Genomic DNA, 17,865 nt, shown 5'->3' on the forward strand with positions numbered 1-17,865 from the left:
ATATAGTTTGTGTTTTAAGAATAAACATTTATTGCATTTGATTGGGTGGTTTAGGATACACTTGCCACGTTTACATGGAGCCAAATATTCCAATTACAATCGGAATATTTGTTCAAACCGAATAAATGTGTTCCATATAAACACCTCATTCGGAATGAACAGGCCCAAACCGAATGGAATTTCATTCCGATTCACAGGGGTGGAATATTCCTTTTCCCAAACCGATTAGAAGTAAAATTATATCATGTAAACAGGGAAGCGGAATGGTGTCTGGTTGCGTTCTTTCTGCGCATGCTCCGTACTGACGTGGTGACGTCACTCGGTGACGTAAGTGGCTTCCAAGCACACGCACAGCGCACCCACACAACTTTTTAAATGAACGGCGTATCATTCTGAAGTTTTGTTTCCACTCGAAAAGTTAAAACAGCAGCTGATCTGACGATCGATCTCCATGTTTTGCAACGTGACGCTTTGTTTTGATTAATCTGCGCATGTCAGACGGCAGTTGTCAAACGTCCTTTCGGAATAAAGGCAGTCACATGTAAACGCTGGATCGGAATAGATGAAGTGACATGTAAACAGCTGATGTGAAATTTCCATTCGGAATGATTTGAATCGGTATGAATAAAAGTCAGCATGTAAACGTGGCTACTGTCACTGTATGAGTGGTTAAATTGGTTAAATCCTTTTTTGACAATAATATTGCACATTGGATATAACTTATGAGACAAAATATATCGCCTACAGAAATGGATATCGCGACAGGCCTAGATGTCCAATCCATTTGAACTGGGATGGTTCAAATGGATTGGATGTCTATTGCCGCCTAAGACATAAGCTACAGGGGTTCTATTAGATAGAAATGTTTATTTCATTTCAATATGTTGATTTAATTTTTTTTGGTAGAGTTGTCTGATAATGTCTTTTTAACAGATATCCTGATTATGTCCAACTCCCAAAATGCGATACCGATACATGGCGTCGTACACTTAACGTGTTATTGCTAATTATATTGTGATGCCCCATTGGATGCTTTAATCATGATCAATTTAAAAACTTCAAGGTTTTCCCAAATAAAATAAACATTCTGTGAAAAAAATAAGAGAGAGCTGCAGTTATAGGAAAAAATGCCAAAATAATGTCCCATAAAAATCTTTAAAAATTGAAATGTGCCAAAATGTGCATTGTTAAATAAAGGGAATTATTCACAAATAAATCAAGTCTATACTACTTACCCCAAAAAGCCACTATCTGATGACGCAGTAGTTATATTTGATGAGTTTATAATTTTTTGTTCATTTTATTTGTGCACCACAAATAATAAGGGTCTTTCCCTCAGTTAACAAATCCCAAGCATCTTAGTTTGGAGAGATCTAGAGGTCATTATAAGGCGTACCCGGCGTACATACTGACGCAAAACCGTTTTTTTCCCGATATTATTTTAAATGCTATTATCGGACAACTCTAATTTCAGCATTCAATAGCTTTATTTTGGTGTGTTATTATGAAGCAATAATATGAATAGTGATGGAATTGGGGCTGGAGTCTGAAGGGTGTTGTCGTTCCTCTCCTCTCTTGTCAAGGACTCAGCGTCCACAGATGACATGTGGTAACGGCGTCGTACCACTAACACAACATAGCGTTTACAAACCACCATCCTCTCAAGACCCACAGCAGCTCAGCTCAGAAGTCTGTCTTGCCGTCACTCTGAGCTTTTGGTTTCTAAGAAGGGAATTTCACGGGAGGAGGAGGAAGAGGAGTTTCATGCACACAAACGTGGAGCTAATGCAGCACCGGTCCACTCTGGAGTTCAGGATCCCCCACCCAGCGTCGTGTCTCCCCTTTGTGTTCCCCCCCGTCCTAAAAATCTTCCCTCTAAAGTCAAACATAACAAGTGAGTCCACACGGCTTTCTTAACTTTATTATTATTTTGGTTCATAATCGGCTTACGTAGTAGGATGTTTTTTTTCTGTTGTTATTGCTGTAATTAATTTGATTCACATTTCCTTGTGTGTTTGTATATTTCTGTTTTTGTGAAGTGCAATTGTCTTGTACAAACAGCCTGTATTTAATGCAGCTTGATTAAGTTAAAAAAAAAAAATGAAAAAGAGAACCTTTTTATGCACTATCTGCCTTTTCCTGCTCTCCTGGAATTTGAACCCATTTCTACATAGTGAATATTAGCGCTTGTCCTCCAGGCACAACGCTTTTCCTTTTCCTTGCTCCTCAGTTAGTCTATGCTCCTTTAAGAAACGGGTAAATTGTATAGTTGACAGCACAGTAAGCTCTCTATATCTACCATATACACCCTGTCGATCCCCACCCCGTGTGCTTTTGAAAAAAAAAAAGTATTTTATTTTTCTACGTGGTTTTCAGTAATTGCAGCAAAGTGTCATTTAGGAAAACAATCCACCTGTCTGACTAGATAGTTGAGAGGGTGAAAGCGTGTCCAGGTTGTATTCACCACACGCCCGACACAGACCGGGCTTTTTCTTTTTAAGGGTAATGACAGCTCTATAAACCTGCCCTCTCAATATCACATCCATATTCAGAGTGTGAGTACATGCTCTTGACATTTATACGGGCAAGTTGTTTTGAAATTCCAAGGACACAAAGTAGGTCTGTTTGTAGATGTCTTTCACGAGTAGTTTCATTTTTCTAATTGAATTTTTTTTTTTTTTTCTTGCAAGCCTTGTGTGTGTGTGTGTGTGTGTGTGCGTGTGCATGGTCATACTGTTATTGTTCCATCTTTTGTGGTACAACTTTAAACATCCCACTTTTTTTTCCTCTCACTGACTCATTCACTGCCATTGACGGCAACAGTCGTCAAGTCCATTTGAACTGGCACAGGTGGCATTGAGTGATCTAATTTCCTTGACGACAATAGACGTCGAATCCATTTCGACATTGACATCTATCGCCGCCAATAAGTTCAACCTCTGTGAGGTTGGCCCCCGCATCAGACGCAAATTTATATAAAAATGATGTCTATCGTTTGAGCTGTAAAAGTTTTTGTTTTTGAGATGTATTGACAATTCCTTTATAGGTCAATCTGAGGTCAACTAGCTCCCCCGTTTTGATTAAAAATGGCAAAAAAATGGTGTCAATCGCTTGTGCTTTGTGTGGTCAAAATTTTTGTTTGTACTGCAACTGTTTTGTAGATACAGTGGAACCTCAACATATGATCGCTTCGACACACGATCATTTCTACATCCGACGTAACATTTGACTGGCCATTTGTTTCTACATAGGACGAAATGCTCGAAAAAGGATTTGTGACAGCGTCACAATTTCATTTTCCCGCAAGACGGACGCACGGCGGATTTTCTTGTGAGAGAAATCAACATGGGTTCCAAGAATGTTAAAGCAGGTGGTGTAAAAAGAATAAAAGGTGAGGCCTACCATTGAAATGAAGCAGGAAATGATGGAAAAATATGAGCGTGGTGCGCATCTGTGAAATGATTGACAATACGGCAGTAGATCTCGACGGTCCTCTTCCAACCTCCGTTCGCCAGTCTTTATAAGTTAAATTGACGATTATGATTGTAAAAGCTTCGTCAGGTTTTTAATCATTTATTTCAGAACTTGTGTAACACAACACGTCTATGTTCCCGCGCAGCTGAACAAAGTAAAAGTCAGCCAGGCTGTGCGTTCAGGTACACCACGCAAAACACATCCGCCACAGTAGAACACGATTCTTTACACTATTACAGGTATTATTGTATCATTATTCTGATTTTTATTCATTATTCGTTTTGCTCTCTGTAATTGCTATTTGCAATAGTACCAGAAGCATTTATTAATGATTTAGTGCAAGTGTTCAGGGAGTGGAATGAATTAATGGAATTATAATGTATTCTTATTGGAAAATCTTGCTCGACATACGACCATTTCCACTTACAAACAAGGTCCTGGAACGAATCAACTTCGTATGTAGAGGTAACACTGTATTCTGCTTTTGATTTGTAGTGATGATGTCACGCAGCCTCCCCATCTACGGCGGAAAGGAACCGCAGTGGTGCCATTTGTGCTGTAAAAATTTTCGTTTAATGAGGTCACGCGCAGCCTACCATTTTAATGCAAAATGGATGAAAATTTTTAATGCACAAACGTAGCAGAAATGAATTGTACCACTTCAGGTACGTTTTGCAGTAAATTAGGGGGTTGCAAGATGTCATCACTGTACATTGGTACCTCTGTACAAATTTAATTTGTTCCAGGACTTGGTTTGTATGTTGTAATGGTCGCATGTCGAGTGGGATTTTCCCATAGGAGTACATTGTAATTCGATTAATTTGTTCCACAGCCCAAAAATCTAATCTTTAATAAACTGCAGGTACAATTACAAATAGCAATTGCACATAGTAAAACAAATAAATTATAAATACAAATTGGAATTATAATATTGGGTTCTAATTTGGCAGTTGTGTTTTGCATGCTGCTCGTAAATGCGCCATGTGACTGACGAGAGAGAGAGAGAGGTACAGCAAAAGTTTTTACTTTTCATGTTCTGTTGTTGGCGTCGGCTACGGCGAATAATAGCGGTGTTGTGTTGGACAAGTTCTGAAATAAAGAATAAAAACCTGATAAAGCTGGCGACTTCCTTGCTGATGTTACAATAATAATAATGAGAATGATCCTCGAGATTGTAGACATATTACGCACGGATTGTCGAGCCAGTTCTCTGACGTTCACACAACGTTCATATTATTCAATCATTTCTGTCCAAATTTTAATGGTGTCACCTTTTTTGTTTTTCGCCACCTGCATTAACCGTTTGAGACCCATGTTGATTTCTCTCACAAGAAAATCGGCCGCGCGTCCGTCTTGCTGGAAAACAATGAAATTACGACACTGTCATAAATCGTATTTCGAGCATGTCGTCATACGTCGAGACAAATGACGATTCAAATTTTACGTCTAATGTCGAAAGGATCGTATGTCAAGGTGCTACTTTATTTTAAAAGTGGAATATCTACAAAACAGTTGTAGCACAAAAGGTTTTCCAGCACAAACGATTAATAACATTTTTAGAATACAAATGGGTGGCTGTTTGACCTTAGATTGACCTAGAATTGTAAATATCTCAAAAACGATAGTGGCACAAACTAAACTTATTACAGCACAAACGATAGACATATTTTTATAAATTGCGTCTGATGAGGGGCCAACTTCTCGGTGGGATGAGTTAATTTACGAAATACAGTACTATTAAAGCAGTTACAACAGTTGTTGATCTGTAATATACCAAAGTTACTTTATGGTCAATGTAAACATTGTTCTAGAGAAGATCTGGTTCGTCTATCAAAGTTAATGGCAGTTAATTGGGGACAGTTTTTTTGTGTGAAAATTTTCGCCTGGGCCACATAATAGGGAAAGACTGTGTGCCCCACCCCAGCCCAAACAACATTGATGTACGTTTTAAAGCTGATCTGGTTAATTGGACTGATGTGAAGACTTGAGCACTGACTGTTTCACAGTGTGACCATAGGATCAACTGTCGGCTCAAATACTTTAAAGGCCTTCTTTATATAGTTTGTGGGGGGCATTCATACCAAGAACAAATCCGCTGATTGTAAAGAGTTGTCTTGGTCGTGTAAAGCACCATGTTTTTTCTTTCTTGGGGGTTTTGCTGCGCTGCGCGTCCAAGCCGGCCAGGCCTCAGTCCAGTTTGCTGCTAGCGCCAATGATTCGTGTGTTCACCTCATGTTCTTCTTCATTAGTATCCCCTCACAAGGCAGATACGTTTTCTCTGAGAGTAAAGGTTGTTCTTTCTCCTTCATTTTCTGCTATTTTATGGTCTAAAATTGCATTGTGGAAATTAATGTATGTATATATTTTTGACTTTAACATTCAAGGAATAAATATGTTGTTTGAGTTAGATTTTCGTTTATTTTCAACATAGACAAATGGCATTCTGCTTTGTTTCAGGGCCCTTTTTGTTGAAAACTAAGATTGAAATCCTTTCCTGATTTGATCTGCAGTTTTAAGATATCAAACAATTTTTGGTTCTAAAACAACAATCCTGTCCCTCGAATCTTGGGTCACAAATTCGACTCGAGAACCACAACCCGAACTGCTAAATGATCTCATGATACCTTTTCAATCACTGGTGGTGCTTTTCAGTCTATGATTAAGCAGCTATTTAGCTACATAGATGTAAAACTAACACACAGGGTACAACTATAAAGGTGCCACAACACCAAAAAGTCATCTAAGCTATTGTGGTTGTTTAATTAGTGTGACGAACTACAGATGGAAGTCTGAAATTGGCGTAACTCATTTCTTGCCATTGATACAATATTTTAAAAAAATGTCAGTAGAACTTGAAATTTCAAGTCCACCAGATTTCAGTTGAATTTTCTAGTTTTGATGGAAATATAAATATAAATTATATAGTCGAGTTATTGTCAAAAACGCTATGAACTTTAAAGTACTGTATTTATTGGACTATATACTAAAATCTAGGGCTGTCAAACGATTAAAATTTTGAATCGAATTAATTGCAGCTTAAAAATTAATCGTAATTAATCACAATTCGAACCATCTCTAAAGTATGCCATTTTTTTCTGTAAATTATTGTTGGAATGAAAAGACATAAGACAGATATATACATTCAGCATACGGTACATAAGTGCTGTATTTGGTAATCATAACAATAAATCAACAAGATGGCATTAACATTATTAACATTCTGTTAAAGCGATCCATGGATAAAGACTTGTAGTTCTTAAAAGATAAATGTTAGTACAAGTTATAGAAATTTTATGTTAAAACCCCTCTTAATGTTATTGTTGTAATAAAATTTGTAAAAATTTTCAATCAAAAAATAAACTAGTAGCTCGCCATTGTTGATGTCAATAATTACACAATTCTCATGGTGCTGAAACCCATAAATCAGTCGCACCCAAGCGCCAGCAGAGGGTGACAAAACAAAAAACACAAGTAACAAGTGGACATTACACTGTGCTGTCATTTTAATCTGTTTGAGCGGGGCATGTGCGTTAAATGCGTCAACTATTTTAACGTGATTAATTAAAAAGATTAATTACCGCCCGTTAACGCGATAATTTTGACAGCCCTACTAAAAACATATATGTTGCACGAGACTATAGGTCTCATTTTGGGAGGAAGTTTTTTTGATAAAATCTAACACCTCATGTCATCGTGAAAGTCAATTTAAGATTTAAAAAAAAAAAAAAAATACAACAGACTGAATACATGTGTGGGATGCTAAAGTTACACAACACATAAACAACGTACTGAGATTACAGTTTTCAGCTCCATATTTCACAACTTGCAGTTTGTTATCTGCACGATATGATTTTCTTTTCGGTGCCATTTTGTTCAGCCATTCTCAGTTATTTTTAGAAGTTACCGCTGTTGAAATGCAGGCCTTGAGCACTCTCTTGTGGTTTAGTGTGAAATTAACGTAAAATGATACAATAATGCTCTAATAATTTCACACGTCGCACCCCCGGCCAAACTATGGAGGGAAAAAAAAGTCTTATAGTCCAAAAAATATGGTAAACTGGACTTCAGTTTTGTTTGAATTCAACATTCATCATGCAGTTAACGGCATTAGCCATGCAATCCATTTTGACTGGGAGCCAATAATCGCTGCCAACCTTTCCCAGTCAAAATAGATCAGACGTCAAGTGCCATCATTGGCAGCCAATGAGTTAAATGAACTGAACTCCAAATTTTATGTGGGACTCAGGTTTAATAACATACTCAATGATCTAAGTGGGTTATTTCAATGACAACAGAACTTAACAGCCATAATTCAATTTAACGCAACTTATTTTGTGAAGTTAACATTGTTTACCTGATCAACTGTCACGAGTACTCAAAGTAAAGTTACTGAAGAACACTTTCTTTGACAGTGGCGTCAAAAGACCGACATAATTATGACATGGCACTGTCATGAGCATTAATGGATGCTTATGGCAGATGTCATGAAGTGTCATCCGGAAAATTATGTCACTTTTGAATGGAAGTAAAAGACACGGACTGGACATTAATGGATTTTGAAACAAAATATGCCAGGTAGACGTCGTGACATCTGTCATAAGCATTCATTAATGCTCATGACAGTTTCCTGTCATAATTATGCCGGTCTGATGACAGTCTTATGACGTCACTGTCAAATAGTCTGACCGAAAACTTTGAGTAGCATCTACTTAACATTTTAAGTTAGCATAACTCATTGGAAATTTTTATTATTTTTTTACAGTGTAGCGATTAACATCAATGGCAGCCAATGAGTTAAAAACATGAGAAGACTTAACAGTTATGAATTATATTGACAAAATGTGTGTGTGGCTTAACTTTTTTTTGATGAAAAAAAAAAAAGAATAAAACAGACATACAATCATGACAAGGTGTTTGAAAACAGTATTTTAATAATTTTGATCAGAAAGATTGCTAATTGATATTATGTGATGGAGTTGTTACTGTCACCTTTTCTTTATGATACATTTTCAAAGAGATCGTGCTTTTCTGCTCTTACCACTGAGAAGCCTTCAGGTTTGCTGATTGTAACCAATGAGAAACACTGACTGTATTCCGTATAGCTAGAAGGTTAAATAAGACTTGGCATTGATACTATTATGTTTTTATCCATCACATGGCTTACACTCCCGTCAAAATCCTAACAATAACAACAATACCTCATTTGTGAATCATTGTGTTTCAATGTTGTGGATGGCGATAGACGTCCGATCCGTTTTGACCGGAAACCGGACGGGACGTCTATCGCTGTCGACGATAGCCACTAAGTTAATTGGACTTATTTTTCCAGCGAGTCGTAATCACTGATGCTCTGCGTAATGACCTTTTTTCAGAAAATATAATTGCACACACACCAAAAAAAAAAAAAAAAAAGAGTCTCTTTGTCGACATCGTCTGCGTTCTGCAAGGAAGGACGAACGGAGATTTGAATAGATTTTGCAGACGCCCTCTTGTACATATACAATAGATGTACCTTGTTTGTGGCGTTAACGGTGTAAGCAGTGAGGTTTATTTGCGCCGGCCCCCTTCCCGCCCGCCTCACTTTCCAGCTCATAATAAGCTCACCGATTTGCCTTACCCACCCTCCTTCCCTCATCATGTCGCCCCCGTAAATGGAGGAACAAAGCTGCCAAGATTAAAAGAAATAATAAAAAGTGAAAATAAAACGGCTATAAATACAAAACTAAGAAATGAGATCATTAAAATACAAAAATACATAAGGAATTAAGTCATTAAAAAAAGAAAAATGAATATAAATACAAAAATAAGATGAGGTTAATTAAAAATACAAAAGGTATGAATTATAAGCGCTCTCTCTCGTGCTCTCGTATTTTTTTTTGCACAAGACAAAACATTCAAATGATGGGGCAGTCTTATGTGTTCTTTGGGTTGAACTGTTTGCCTATTATTCATGTAGATGCTAATGCTGCCTTCACATGCGATGGGAAAGATGACCTCTGTGAAGTTGGCCTCCCATCAGACGCAAATTTATAGAAAAATGATGTCATTTGTTTGTGCTACGTTTGTGCTTGTTTGTGCAAACTATTAACTATTTTTTGTAGGTCAACCATCCCCATGTTTGATGAAAAATGGCTAATAATGTTGTCAATCGTTTGTGCTGTAAAAATTGCTGCTATCGTTTTTGAGATATTGAGATTAATTTCGAGTGATGATGTCACGAGGCCCCCTATTTATTGCAAAATGGACCTGAAATGGTGCCATTCGTTCATGCTATGTTTGTGCTCGTATGTGCTGTAAAAATAATTTGTTTGTGCTGCTATCGTTTTATAGAGATTGCAAAATAAATTTTTGAGTGATGACGTCACTCGCCGCTTTTCCGTATCCAACTCCCTGACTGACGGAGCGTACCGACTCTCTCAATAACATAGAGGTATTGCAATAACTAGCGCAAAAATAGCACAAACAAATGGCACCCCTTCGGGTTCATTTTGCAGTCAACGGGTAGCTTGAGTTATTAATTTCAACTGATGATGTGACTCACAGCCCCCCCCCCCCATTTACTGCAAAATTGACCCGAAGGGGTGTCATTCATTTGTGCTACGATTTTGCTAGTTGTTGGGACACCCCTCTGTTATTGAGAGAATTGGTATGCTCAGTCAGCGGCAATGGCACGTACAACATCACATGAAGGCAGCATAACGCAACGTAGATGCTTATGGCTAGCGCTATACTAAGGTGGATGCTACTGCTCATGGTATTCGCTAACATTAATTGCAAATGCTAAGCGCTAATGCCACTCATCGTCTGCAACAGCTAGCATTGGCTACTCATTGGATTTGGTGATGAAGAGCCCATCAGCCATTGTGTACTTTTTGTTTTACATGGTCATGCACAGGTAGTTAGCGAGTCGATCACCAATAGGTGAATAGAAGGTGAAAGGCCACACCCTCATTTGAATTAGTTTTATCTTGCGCCTGTTCACTGACTATGAAAGGGAAAAAAAGCGACCAGGAGCAAAGATGCTTTTATTTTTTGATAAATAGTAAGGCTGCCACAATTGGTTATTTAAGTAATCGATTAATCTATGAAATAGTTAGCGCGAATAATCGAGTAATCAAATTAGGAACATTTAATGGGTTGCAGAATAAATTTCAGGAGATGTAAAACAAAGGCTTGCTAAGATTGCACTTTTAAATGAGCATTAAATGTGGATACAAAATAAAATTCCTGAATTTTTCTTCAAACTATGCAGAATTGCACTTTCACTTTCCTTAAATTAAAACACTTGAGCTTAGCTTCAAAAGGTATAAATAAATAAATGAATAAATGAGGATCTAAGTACAGTAAAAGAACAATTGGCTAACCTCCATGGCAAAAGTCCGCCAGCTTAAATGCTATAAAATGCTCATGTTTTTTCCCCCCAATACTTTTAACAAATTGTTAAAAAACAACAACAAAAAAGCTAAATATACCTCTAAACTAAATTACGAATGCATAATAAAAACATGTTTGCGCAAACACTTACGTCAGTCTGAACAGAGAGCAGCTAGATTCAGCCATGTTAAGAGTTATGTCATCTTCACTATGAGCTGAACTAGAGAGCTGATTATCCACCGAAATCAATAAAACTAAATGCAAACACTTTCAAAACAAGCCATTACAAAGCCACTCTAATTAAAAGAATCCTCGACGCAGCAAAATTTAATTTGAAGCTTTTTTCTAATCGAATTACTCAAGTTAATTGATTAATCGTTGCAGCACGAATTGATAGTTCACATATATTTTTGTATTTACAGTATATTCCTTTTTTATTTTTACTAATTTTTAATGATGTATTTATTTTTCTATTTATTCATTCATCTTCCAAGCCGCTTATCCTCATAAGGGTCGTGGGGGTGCTTGAGCTGATCCCAGCTAACGGCTAGCTGTAGGCAGTGTACATGCTGAATAACTGCCATATTTATTTATATATATTTTTATTTTTAAATCTCATCTCTTATTTTTGTATTCATAGTCATCATTTCCATTTTATCTATGTATTTATTTGAAATATTGGCAGCTTTGGTCGTCCGTACCCGTAACGTTACTTGTTGAACAAAAACCCAACGAGGAAGACAAACGCTGCTCGTGCTCACGCTAAGGTACTTAAGCTAAGGAGGGGGGGAAAAAGTGACGCGTATGTTAACCTTTTTTTTGAGTAATAATGTTAAAATGTTTTTTTCTTTTTTAATTTAATTTTCCTCCTACTGCAGTGTCATAAGTTAAACACAAGTGTGTTAACATGGTGACCTCGAGAGCATTGCAAGTGTCTGCTCTGCTATATTTATAAGTACATTCAAGAATAGCTTTGGAGTGCTGTAGATAGGTATTGTCAATGTTGATTCAAATGCTTCTCCGAGGCTCCGCCCCCACATTTATGACTACTGTATATTTTCTATGATGTTCCCGCTCCAAAGGAATGACGGAAAAAAACATGTTTTGGGGAGGGAATTGTTTGTGTTGTCAGTTGAACAAATTGCATTCCTCGCTTGTGGATTGATGCATTTCTCTCCCTGCTCCTTCGATTCTTGACCTTCCCTTCCTTTATTTTTATTTTTTTTAAGCCTTTAAAGTTTGAATAAAGTTTCTAGTTTGCAGAATGTATTACCAAATAAATGGGTTGTCATCTTGTATGTGGCATGTCATGGCTTTTTTTTAATGGTTGTTGCTGAACATGTGACACATTGACATAAGTGTTACTGATGATGGGTAGATTTAAATGTTTATCACAAGTGGTGGAGGAAGTACTTTTTTTAACTTTAAAGGACAGATGCAGGTGCAAAAAATTAAGTAAAAGTACAAGTATCTAAGAAAAAAATCCTCAAAAGTAATTGCTTTAAAATTTACAAAAGAAAGTATTTTCTCCTAATGCAAACATTTAAAATACATATGTATTATATACTATATTGTATACAGTTGTGGTCAAAAGTTTACATACACTTGTGAAGAACATAATGTCATGGCTCTCTTGAGTTTCCAGTTATTTATACAACTCTGATTTTTCTCTGATAGTGATTGGAACAGATACTTCTTTGTCACAATGTTCGGCCGTTTACGCTTTTTTGTGGCGTTTTCCCCGCCGAAAGGGATCCGAAAGAGAACACACTGGATAACTCGGCTTGTGCTCACAGTATATTGTTGGTTTTTTATTGTTGATTTGTTTGGAGTAGTAAATAGCAAACACCAAGCAGGTTATAAACCTATAAATGCAAACAAAATGTATATATGTGTATAAATATTAAAATAATGATAATGCTAAATACAAATATATACAAAGCTTCTTATATATAAATGAATAAATAACACTGTGCATAATATATATAATTCATTCACAATTAAATTGCACAGATTGCAATAACCAAATATTATGCATTATTTGAAAATCACATTTCCCATCATTTCATTAAGGTAGTAGTAGAATCATTAAACACTTCACGTTACGAACGCTGCCCAATGCTTTAAATTACTAGGAAGAAGTGACGTCTAACAGTATGAGGAAATGTAGTTTTTTCACACAAGTGAACAGATTACGAAGACCCAATACAGTGCTGTCCCAGCACTACATCTCCCATGACTCACCGCGCGACCCACGCCGCTCGCTGATTCGCTGTGAGATTGACTCAGTGGCTACGCTAACCCGACGCTAGTCATCAACTGTCAAACTCAGCGGACACAAAACTTGAAGGCCATCGAGCGATCACCGTGAAAAAAAAACGCCAAGCCATCTAAAAGCAATGCAGTAGGTGCAAATACATAATACAAACACAAGCAAATGAGCGCAAACTCACCGGCGGTGGTGCGTGTCTCTTTCGGCAACGTGAACGTGAATGACAGCCACGCCGACCCAGCTTCCGCTTAAATGCGAATCCACACCCCTTTCCGATTGACACTGAATTAACCCTTTCCCGGACAAGATAGCAGGTGAGGCACAATTTAAACACGTTTAACCCAGCGGACGCAACACACAAAAAACATTCATGAAGTTTGGTTCTTTTATGACTATTATGGGTTAACAGAAAAAAGTGATCAAATCTGCTGGGTCAAAAATATACATACAGCAGCGCTAATATTTGGTAACATGTCCCTTGGCCATTTTCACTTCAATTAGGCGCTTTTGGTAGCCATCCACAAGCTTCTGGCAAGCTTCTGGTTGAATCTTTGACCACTCCTCTTGACAGAATTGGTGCAGTTCAGTTACATTTGATGGCTTTCTGACATGGACTTGTTTCTTCAGCATTGTCCACAAGTTCTCAATGGGGTTTAAGTCAGGACTTTGGGAAGGCCATTCGAAAACCTTAATTCTAGCCTGATTTAGCCATTCCATTACCACTTTTGATGTGTGTTTGGGATCATTGTCCTGTTGGAACACCCAACTCGCCCAAGACCCAATCTTCAGGCTGATGACGTTAGGTTATCTTGAAGAATGTGAAGGTAATCCTCCTTCTTCATTATCCCATTTACTCTCTGTAAAGCACCAGTTCCATTGGTAGCAAAACAGCCCCACAGCATAATACTACCACCACCGTGCTTGACGATGGGCATGGTGTACTTGGGGTTAAAGGCCTCACCTTTTCTCCTCCAAACATATTGCTGGGCATTGTGGCCAAACAGCTCGATTTTTGTTTCGTCTGACCACAGAACTTTCCTCCAGAAGGTCTTATCTTTGTCCATGTGATCAGCAGCAAACTTCAGTCGAGCCTTAAGGTGCCGCTTTTGGAGTAAGGGCTTCCTTCTTGCACTTTTTTAGATCCATGTATGTATATTTTTGACCCAGCAGATTTGATCACTTTTTCTGTTAACCCATAATAAAGTCATAAAAGAACCAAACTTCATGAATGTTTTTAGTGATAAAGAAGTATCTGTTCCAATCACTCTATCGGAGAAAAATCTGAGTTGTAGAAATAACTGGAAACTCAAGAGAGCCGTGACATTATGTTCTTCACAAGTGTATGTAAACTTTTGACCACAACTGTATATATCATATACAGTGTATCACAAAAGTGAGTACACACCTCGCATTTCCGCAGATATTTAAGTTTATCTTTTCATGGGACAACACTGACAAAATGACACTTTGACACAATGAAAAGTTGTCTGTGGGCAGCTTATATAATAGAGTTTATTTATTTTCCCCTCAAAATAACTCAAAATACAGCCATTAAAATCTAAACCCCTGGCAACAAAAGTGAGTACACCCTTTAGAAACTACATTCCTAAATGTCCAAATTGAGTACTACTTGTCATTTTCCTTCCAAAATGTCATGTGACTCATTAGTGTTACTAGGTCCAGGTGTGCATAGGGAGCAGGTGTGTTCAAAGTTGTACTGCAGTTCTCACACACTCTCATACTGGTCACTGAAAGTTTTAACATGGCACAATATGGCAAAAAACTCTGAGGATCTTAAAAGATGTATTGTTGCGCTACATGAAGATGGCCAAGGCTACAAGAAGATTGCCAACACCCTGAAACTGAGCTGCAGCTCAGTGGCTAAGATCATCCAGCGTTTTAAAAGAGCTGGGTTCACTCAGAACAGGCCTTGGGTTGGTCGTCCAAAGAAGCTGAGCGCACGTGCTGAGCGTCACATCCAAATGCTTAATTTAAAAGATTGCCGCAGGAGTGCTGTCAGCATTGCTGCAGAGATTGAAGAGGTGGGGTGTCCAGCCTGTTAGTGCTCAGACCATAAGCCGCACTCTTTTTGTCACTGTTATCCCATGAAAAGATATACTTAAAGAGCATACGACACCAGAAAAAAAGTCTTAAATGGCATTATTATGTGAATTAGAATCATATTTTGAGACGATTCGACTATATACAACAATTTAGCAAAGCGCAGATGACGAGAAATTAGTCTTTTAATCTGCCGGTTAGCCACGCCTACAATTATAGGGCTTTAGCGTCCCCAACAGGTGGATGACGTCAGCGGTAGACTAAGCTCATCGGTTTTACTATTCAGCCCATTGAGGGGGAATTGTTCAGAACGAGGAAAACGAGAAGAAGAGAGCTGCAAAATGTCATTGTTTCAGTCTCTCTACTCCCAATATTTTTACAGGATATTCTATATATCCAAGTATTTTCCCCAATAGCTACATAAATGGCTTGAGAAGGACCAGTCAGCCCGTCGAGGGGGAACTATTCACAATGAGGAAAACGCGACGAAGAGAGCGGCAAAATGTCATTGTTTCTGTCTCTTTACTTCAATATTTTTACAGGATATTCTTTTTATCCAAGTATTTTTCCCCAATAGCTATATAAATGGCTTGAGAAGGACCAGTCAGCCCGTCGAGGGGGAACTATTCACAATGAGGAAAACGAGACGAAGAGAGCGGCAAAATGTCATTGTTTCTGTCTCTTTACTTCAATATTTTTACAGGATATTCTTTTTACCCAAGTACTTTCCCCAATTGCTAAATAAATGGCATGGTCATGACAAATAACTTGTGCTAAATGGAATATAAAATAATAAAAATCCATTTATTCAAGACGACATGGCAAAATTACTCCATAATGGTCAAAACAGTCGACTTTACCTTTACTGTCACACCTGCCGAACGATATTTTATGACACCTAAATCGGACAAATCTCATTTCCCTTCCCCGGCTTCGGAGAATGTAAACAGACCAGAAGGAGTGACAGCTAGCCGACATGCTAACCCGAACCGAGGGATGTTTCAAAGTCTTCGAAGTGGAAAATCACACATAACTAGCCTGGATTATTTGACATGACGACCCGGTTGTCGAGTTTCTTTGCGGATCGGCAAACCGCCCGGGGGAGAGCAATTTACATTTCGTTCCCTGGAGGAGGGTGGCTGGAATTGTTGTGTAGCTAACGTGCTAACAGCTAACTGCTAATGAGCGTGAGGATAGCTTTTTACATGCCTATCAATGATCAAACGTAAGTAGTCCTTTATTTAAAGGAATTTTATAGTGTTTACTTTGTAATCACTGTATTCGTATTTGACATAATACAAAACAAGATGTTTACTCACTTCCTTGTAAGTCCAATGGTCCCACAGTAAATATCCACGGTGAATGGGAACCTTTTGAAACTCCAAAAAGGCGCATACGCCTCTCCCGCATACAGAATGATTTTTCTGCAGCCGTTTGGCTGGCGTGATGCAAAAAATAAAAGTATTAATCCGCAAAATCAGCTGAATCCTTCGTCCTCATACACAACAGTACACTGTAGCGTGAAGAGGACGTCTTCTACCGTACACGTCACAGCGCCCTCCTCCTCAATGCGAGACCGAAGCCGGAAGTCACTCATTTTCCTGGCGCGGGATTAAAAAAACTAAATAAATATAGCGATCGCTTCCACACACATCCAAGCGGTCCATATCATTCAGGAGCATAAAATACCGCGTGTATTATGAAATAAACATGCTTTTTCGTGTCACAAGCACTTTAAATATCTGCAGAAATGCGAGGGGTGTACTCACTTTTGTGATACACTGTATGGCGGAAAACTCAGGTGACTCTGCTCTGAGACCCCCAATTTGTCCAAATTTCAATATAATTCTATATCCATGTGTGATAAATCATTGGAAAGCTTAGAATCTGGGGGAAGAAAATTTTTGAACAGGAGGGCATTTAAAAAAAAAAAAAGATAAACCCCTAAACCCTAACTCGAGGTGAGAGCATGAGAGAGCATAATTAAAGACACCATGATTTTAACGAGATATATTACCGCTTACTTGTTTCGATCCATAAACACCAAGTATCGAGACACAGCTGTGAATGGCCACAGCTGGACTTTTTTCGGATTTTATGGTTGAAACACAGTAATATAACAAGGGTCGCAATGTAGAAATTGCAGACATCAAGAAGTGGTTGAGATTTTTTCAAATGTTTACCCCTTTAAACTTTTTTTTCACCTTTTTTTTTCAATTTTTCTTTGTTTGGATCGATTATCATCTAAAATATGGAAAATGCAACCGTAACAAAAAAAACAAAAAAAAAATACAATTAAGCGATAGATAGATAGATAGATAGATAGATATTCATGACCTATTTACACACTATTTTTTCATTGTCAGGTAATTTGTTTAGTTTAAAACATACGAGTGAATAATTTCATAATAATAATTATTTTTTAATTAAATATTAGACATCAATGAATGATGATATGATGACATTTCAAACAACAAATATAATTCTTTCTATGGTTGGGTTGAAACAAAAGCAGTTGCGCCGTGTCTGTAAACGGGGGTCTCCAGGGTAAAACGGACAAATTAAAAATAGTATGGGGGCTTAATAAGCCATTAAACTGCTATGGCAGCATATATACACATTGTTCTATCAAACACAACAATTGTTTTGGCTTAAAATACAGCAGTTTATTTTAAAGAGGGGTG

The 17,865-nt window shown here is 37.8% G+C and overlaps 1 protein-coding gene across 1 annotated transcript in view; it reads left to right on the top strand.

The window, feature by feature from the left end:
- Positions 1–12,146, top strand: part of ppm1aa (protein phosphatase, Mg2+/Mn2+ dependent, 1Aa) — a 30,834-nt gene extending 18,688 nt beyond the window's left edge. Inside the window, exon 6 of the mRNA XM_057859390.1 lies at positions 1,584–12,146. Within this exon, the coding sequence (XP_057715373.1) occupies positions 1,584–1,613 (30 nt within the window). The 3' untranslated portion in view covers positions 1,614–12,146. The remainder of the gene's footprint in view (positions 1–1,583) is intronic.
- The last annotated feature ends 5,719 nt before the right edge of the window (positions 12,147–17,865 follow it).

Source organism: Corythoichthys intestinalis, chromosome 15 (genome assembly GCF_030265065.1).
Source record: "Corythoichthys intestinalis isolate RoL2023-P3 chromosome 15, ASM3026506v1, whole genome shotgun sequence".
NCBI lineage: Eukaryota > Metazoa > Chordata > Actinopteri > Syngnathiformes > Syngnathidae > Corythoichthys > Corythoichthys intestinalis.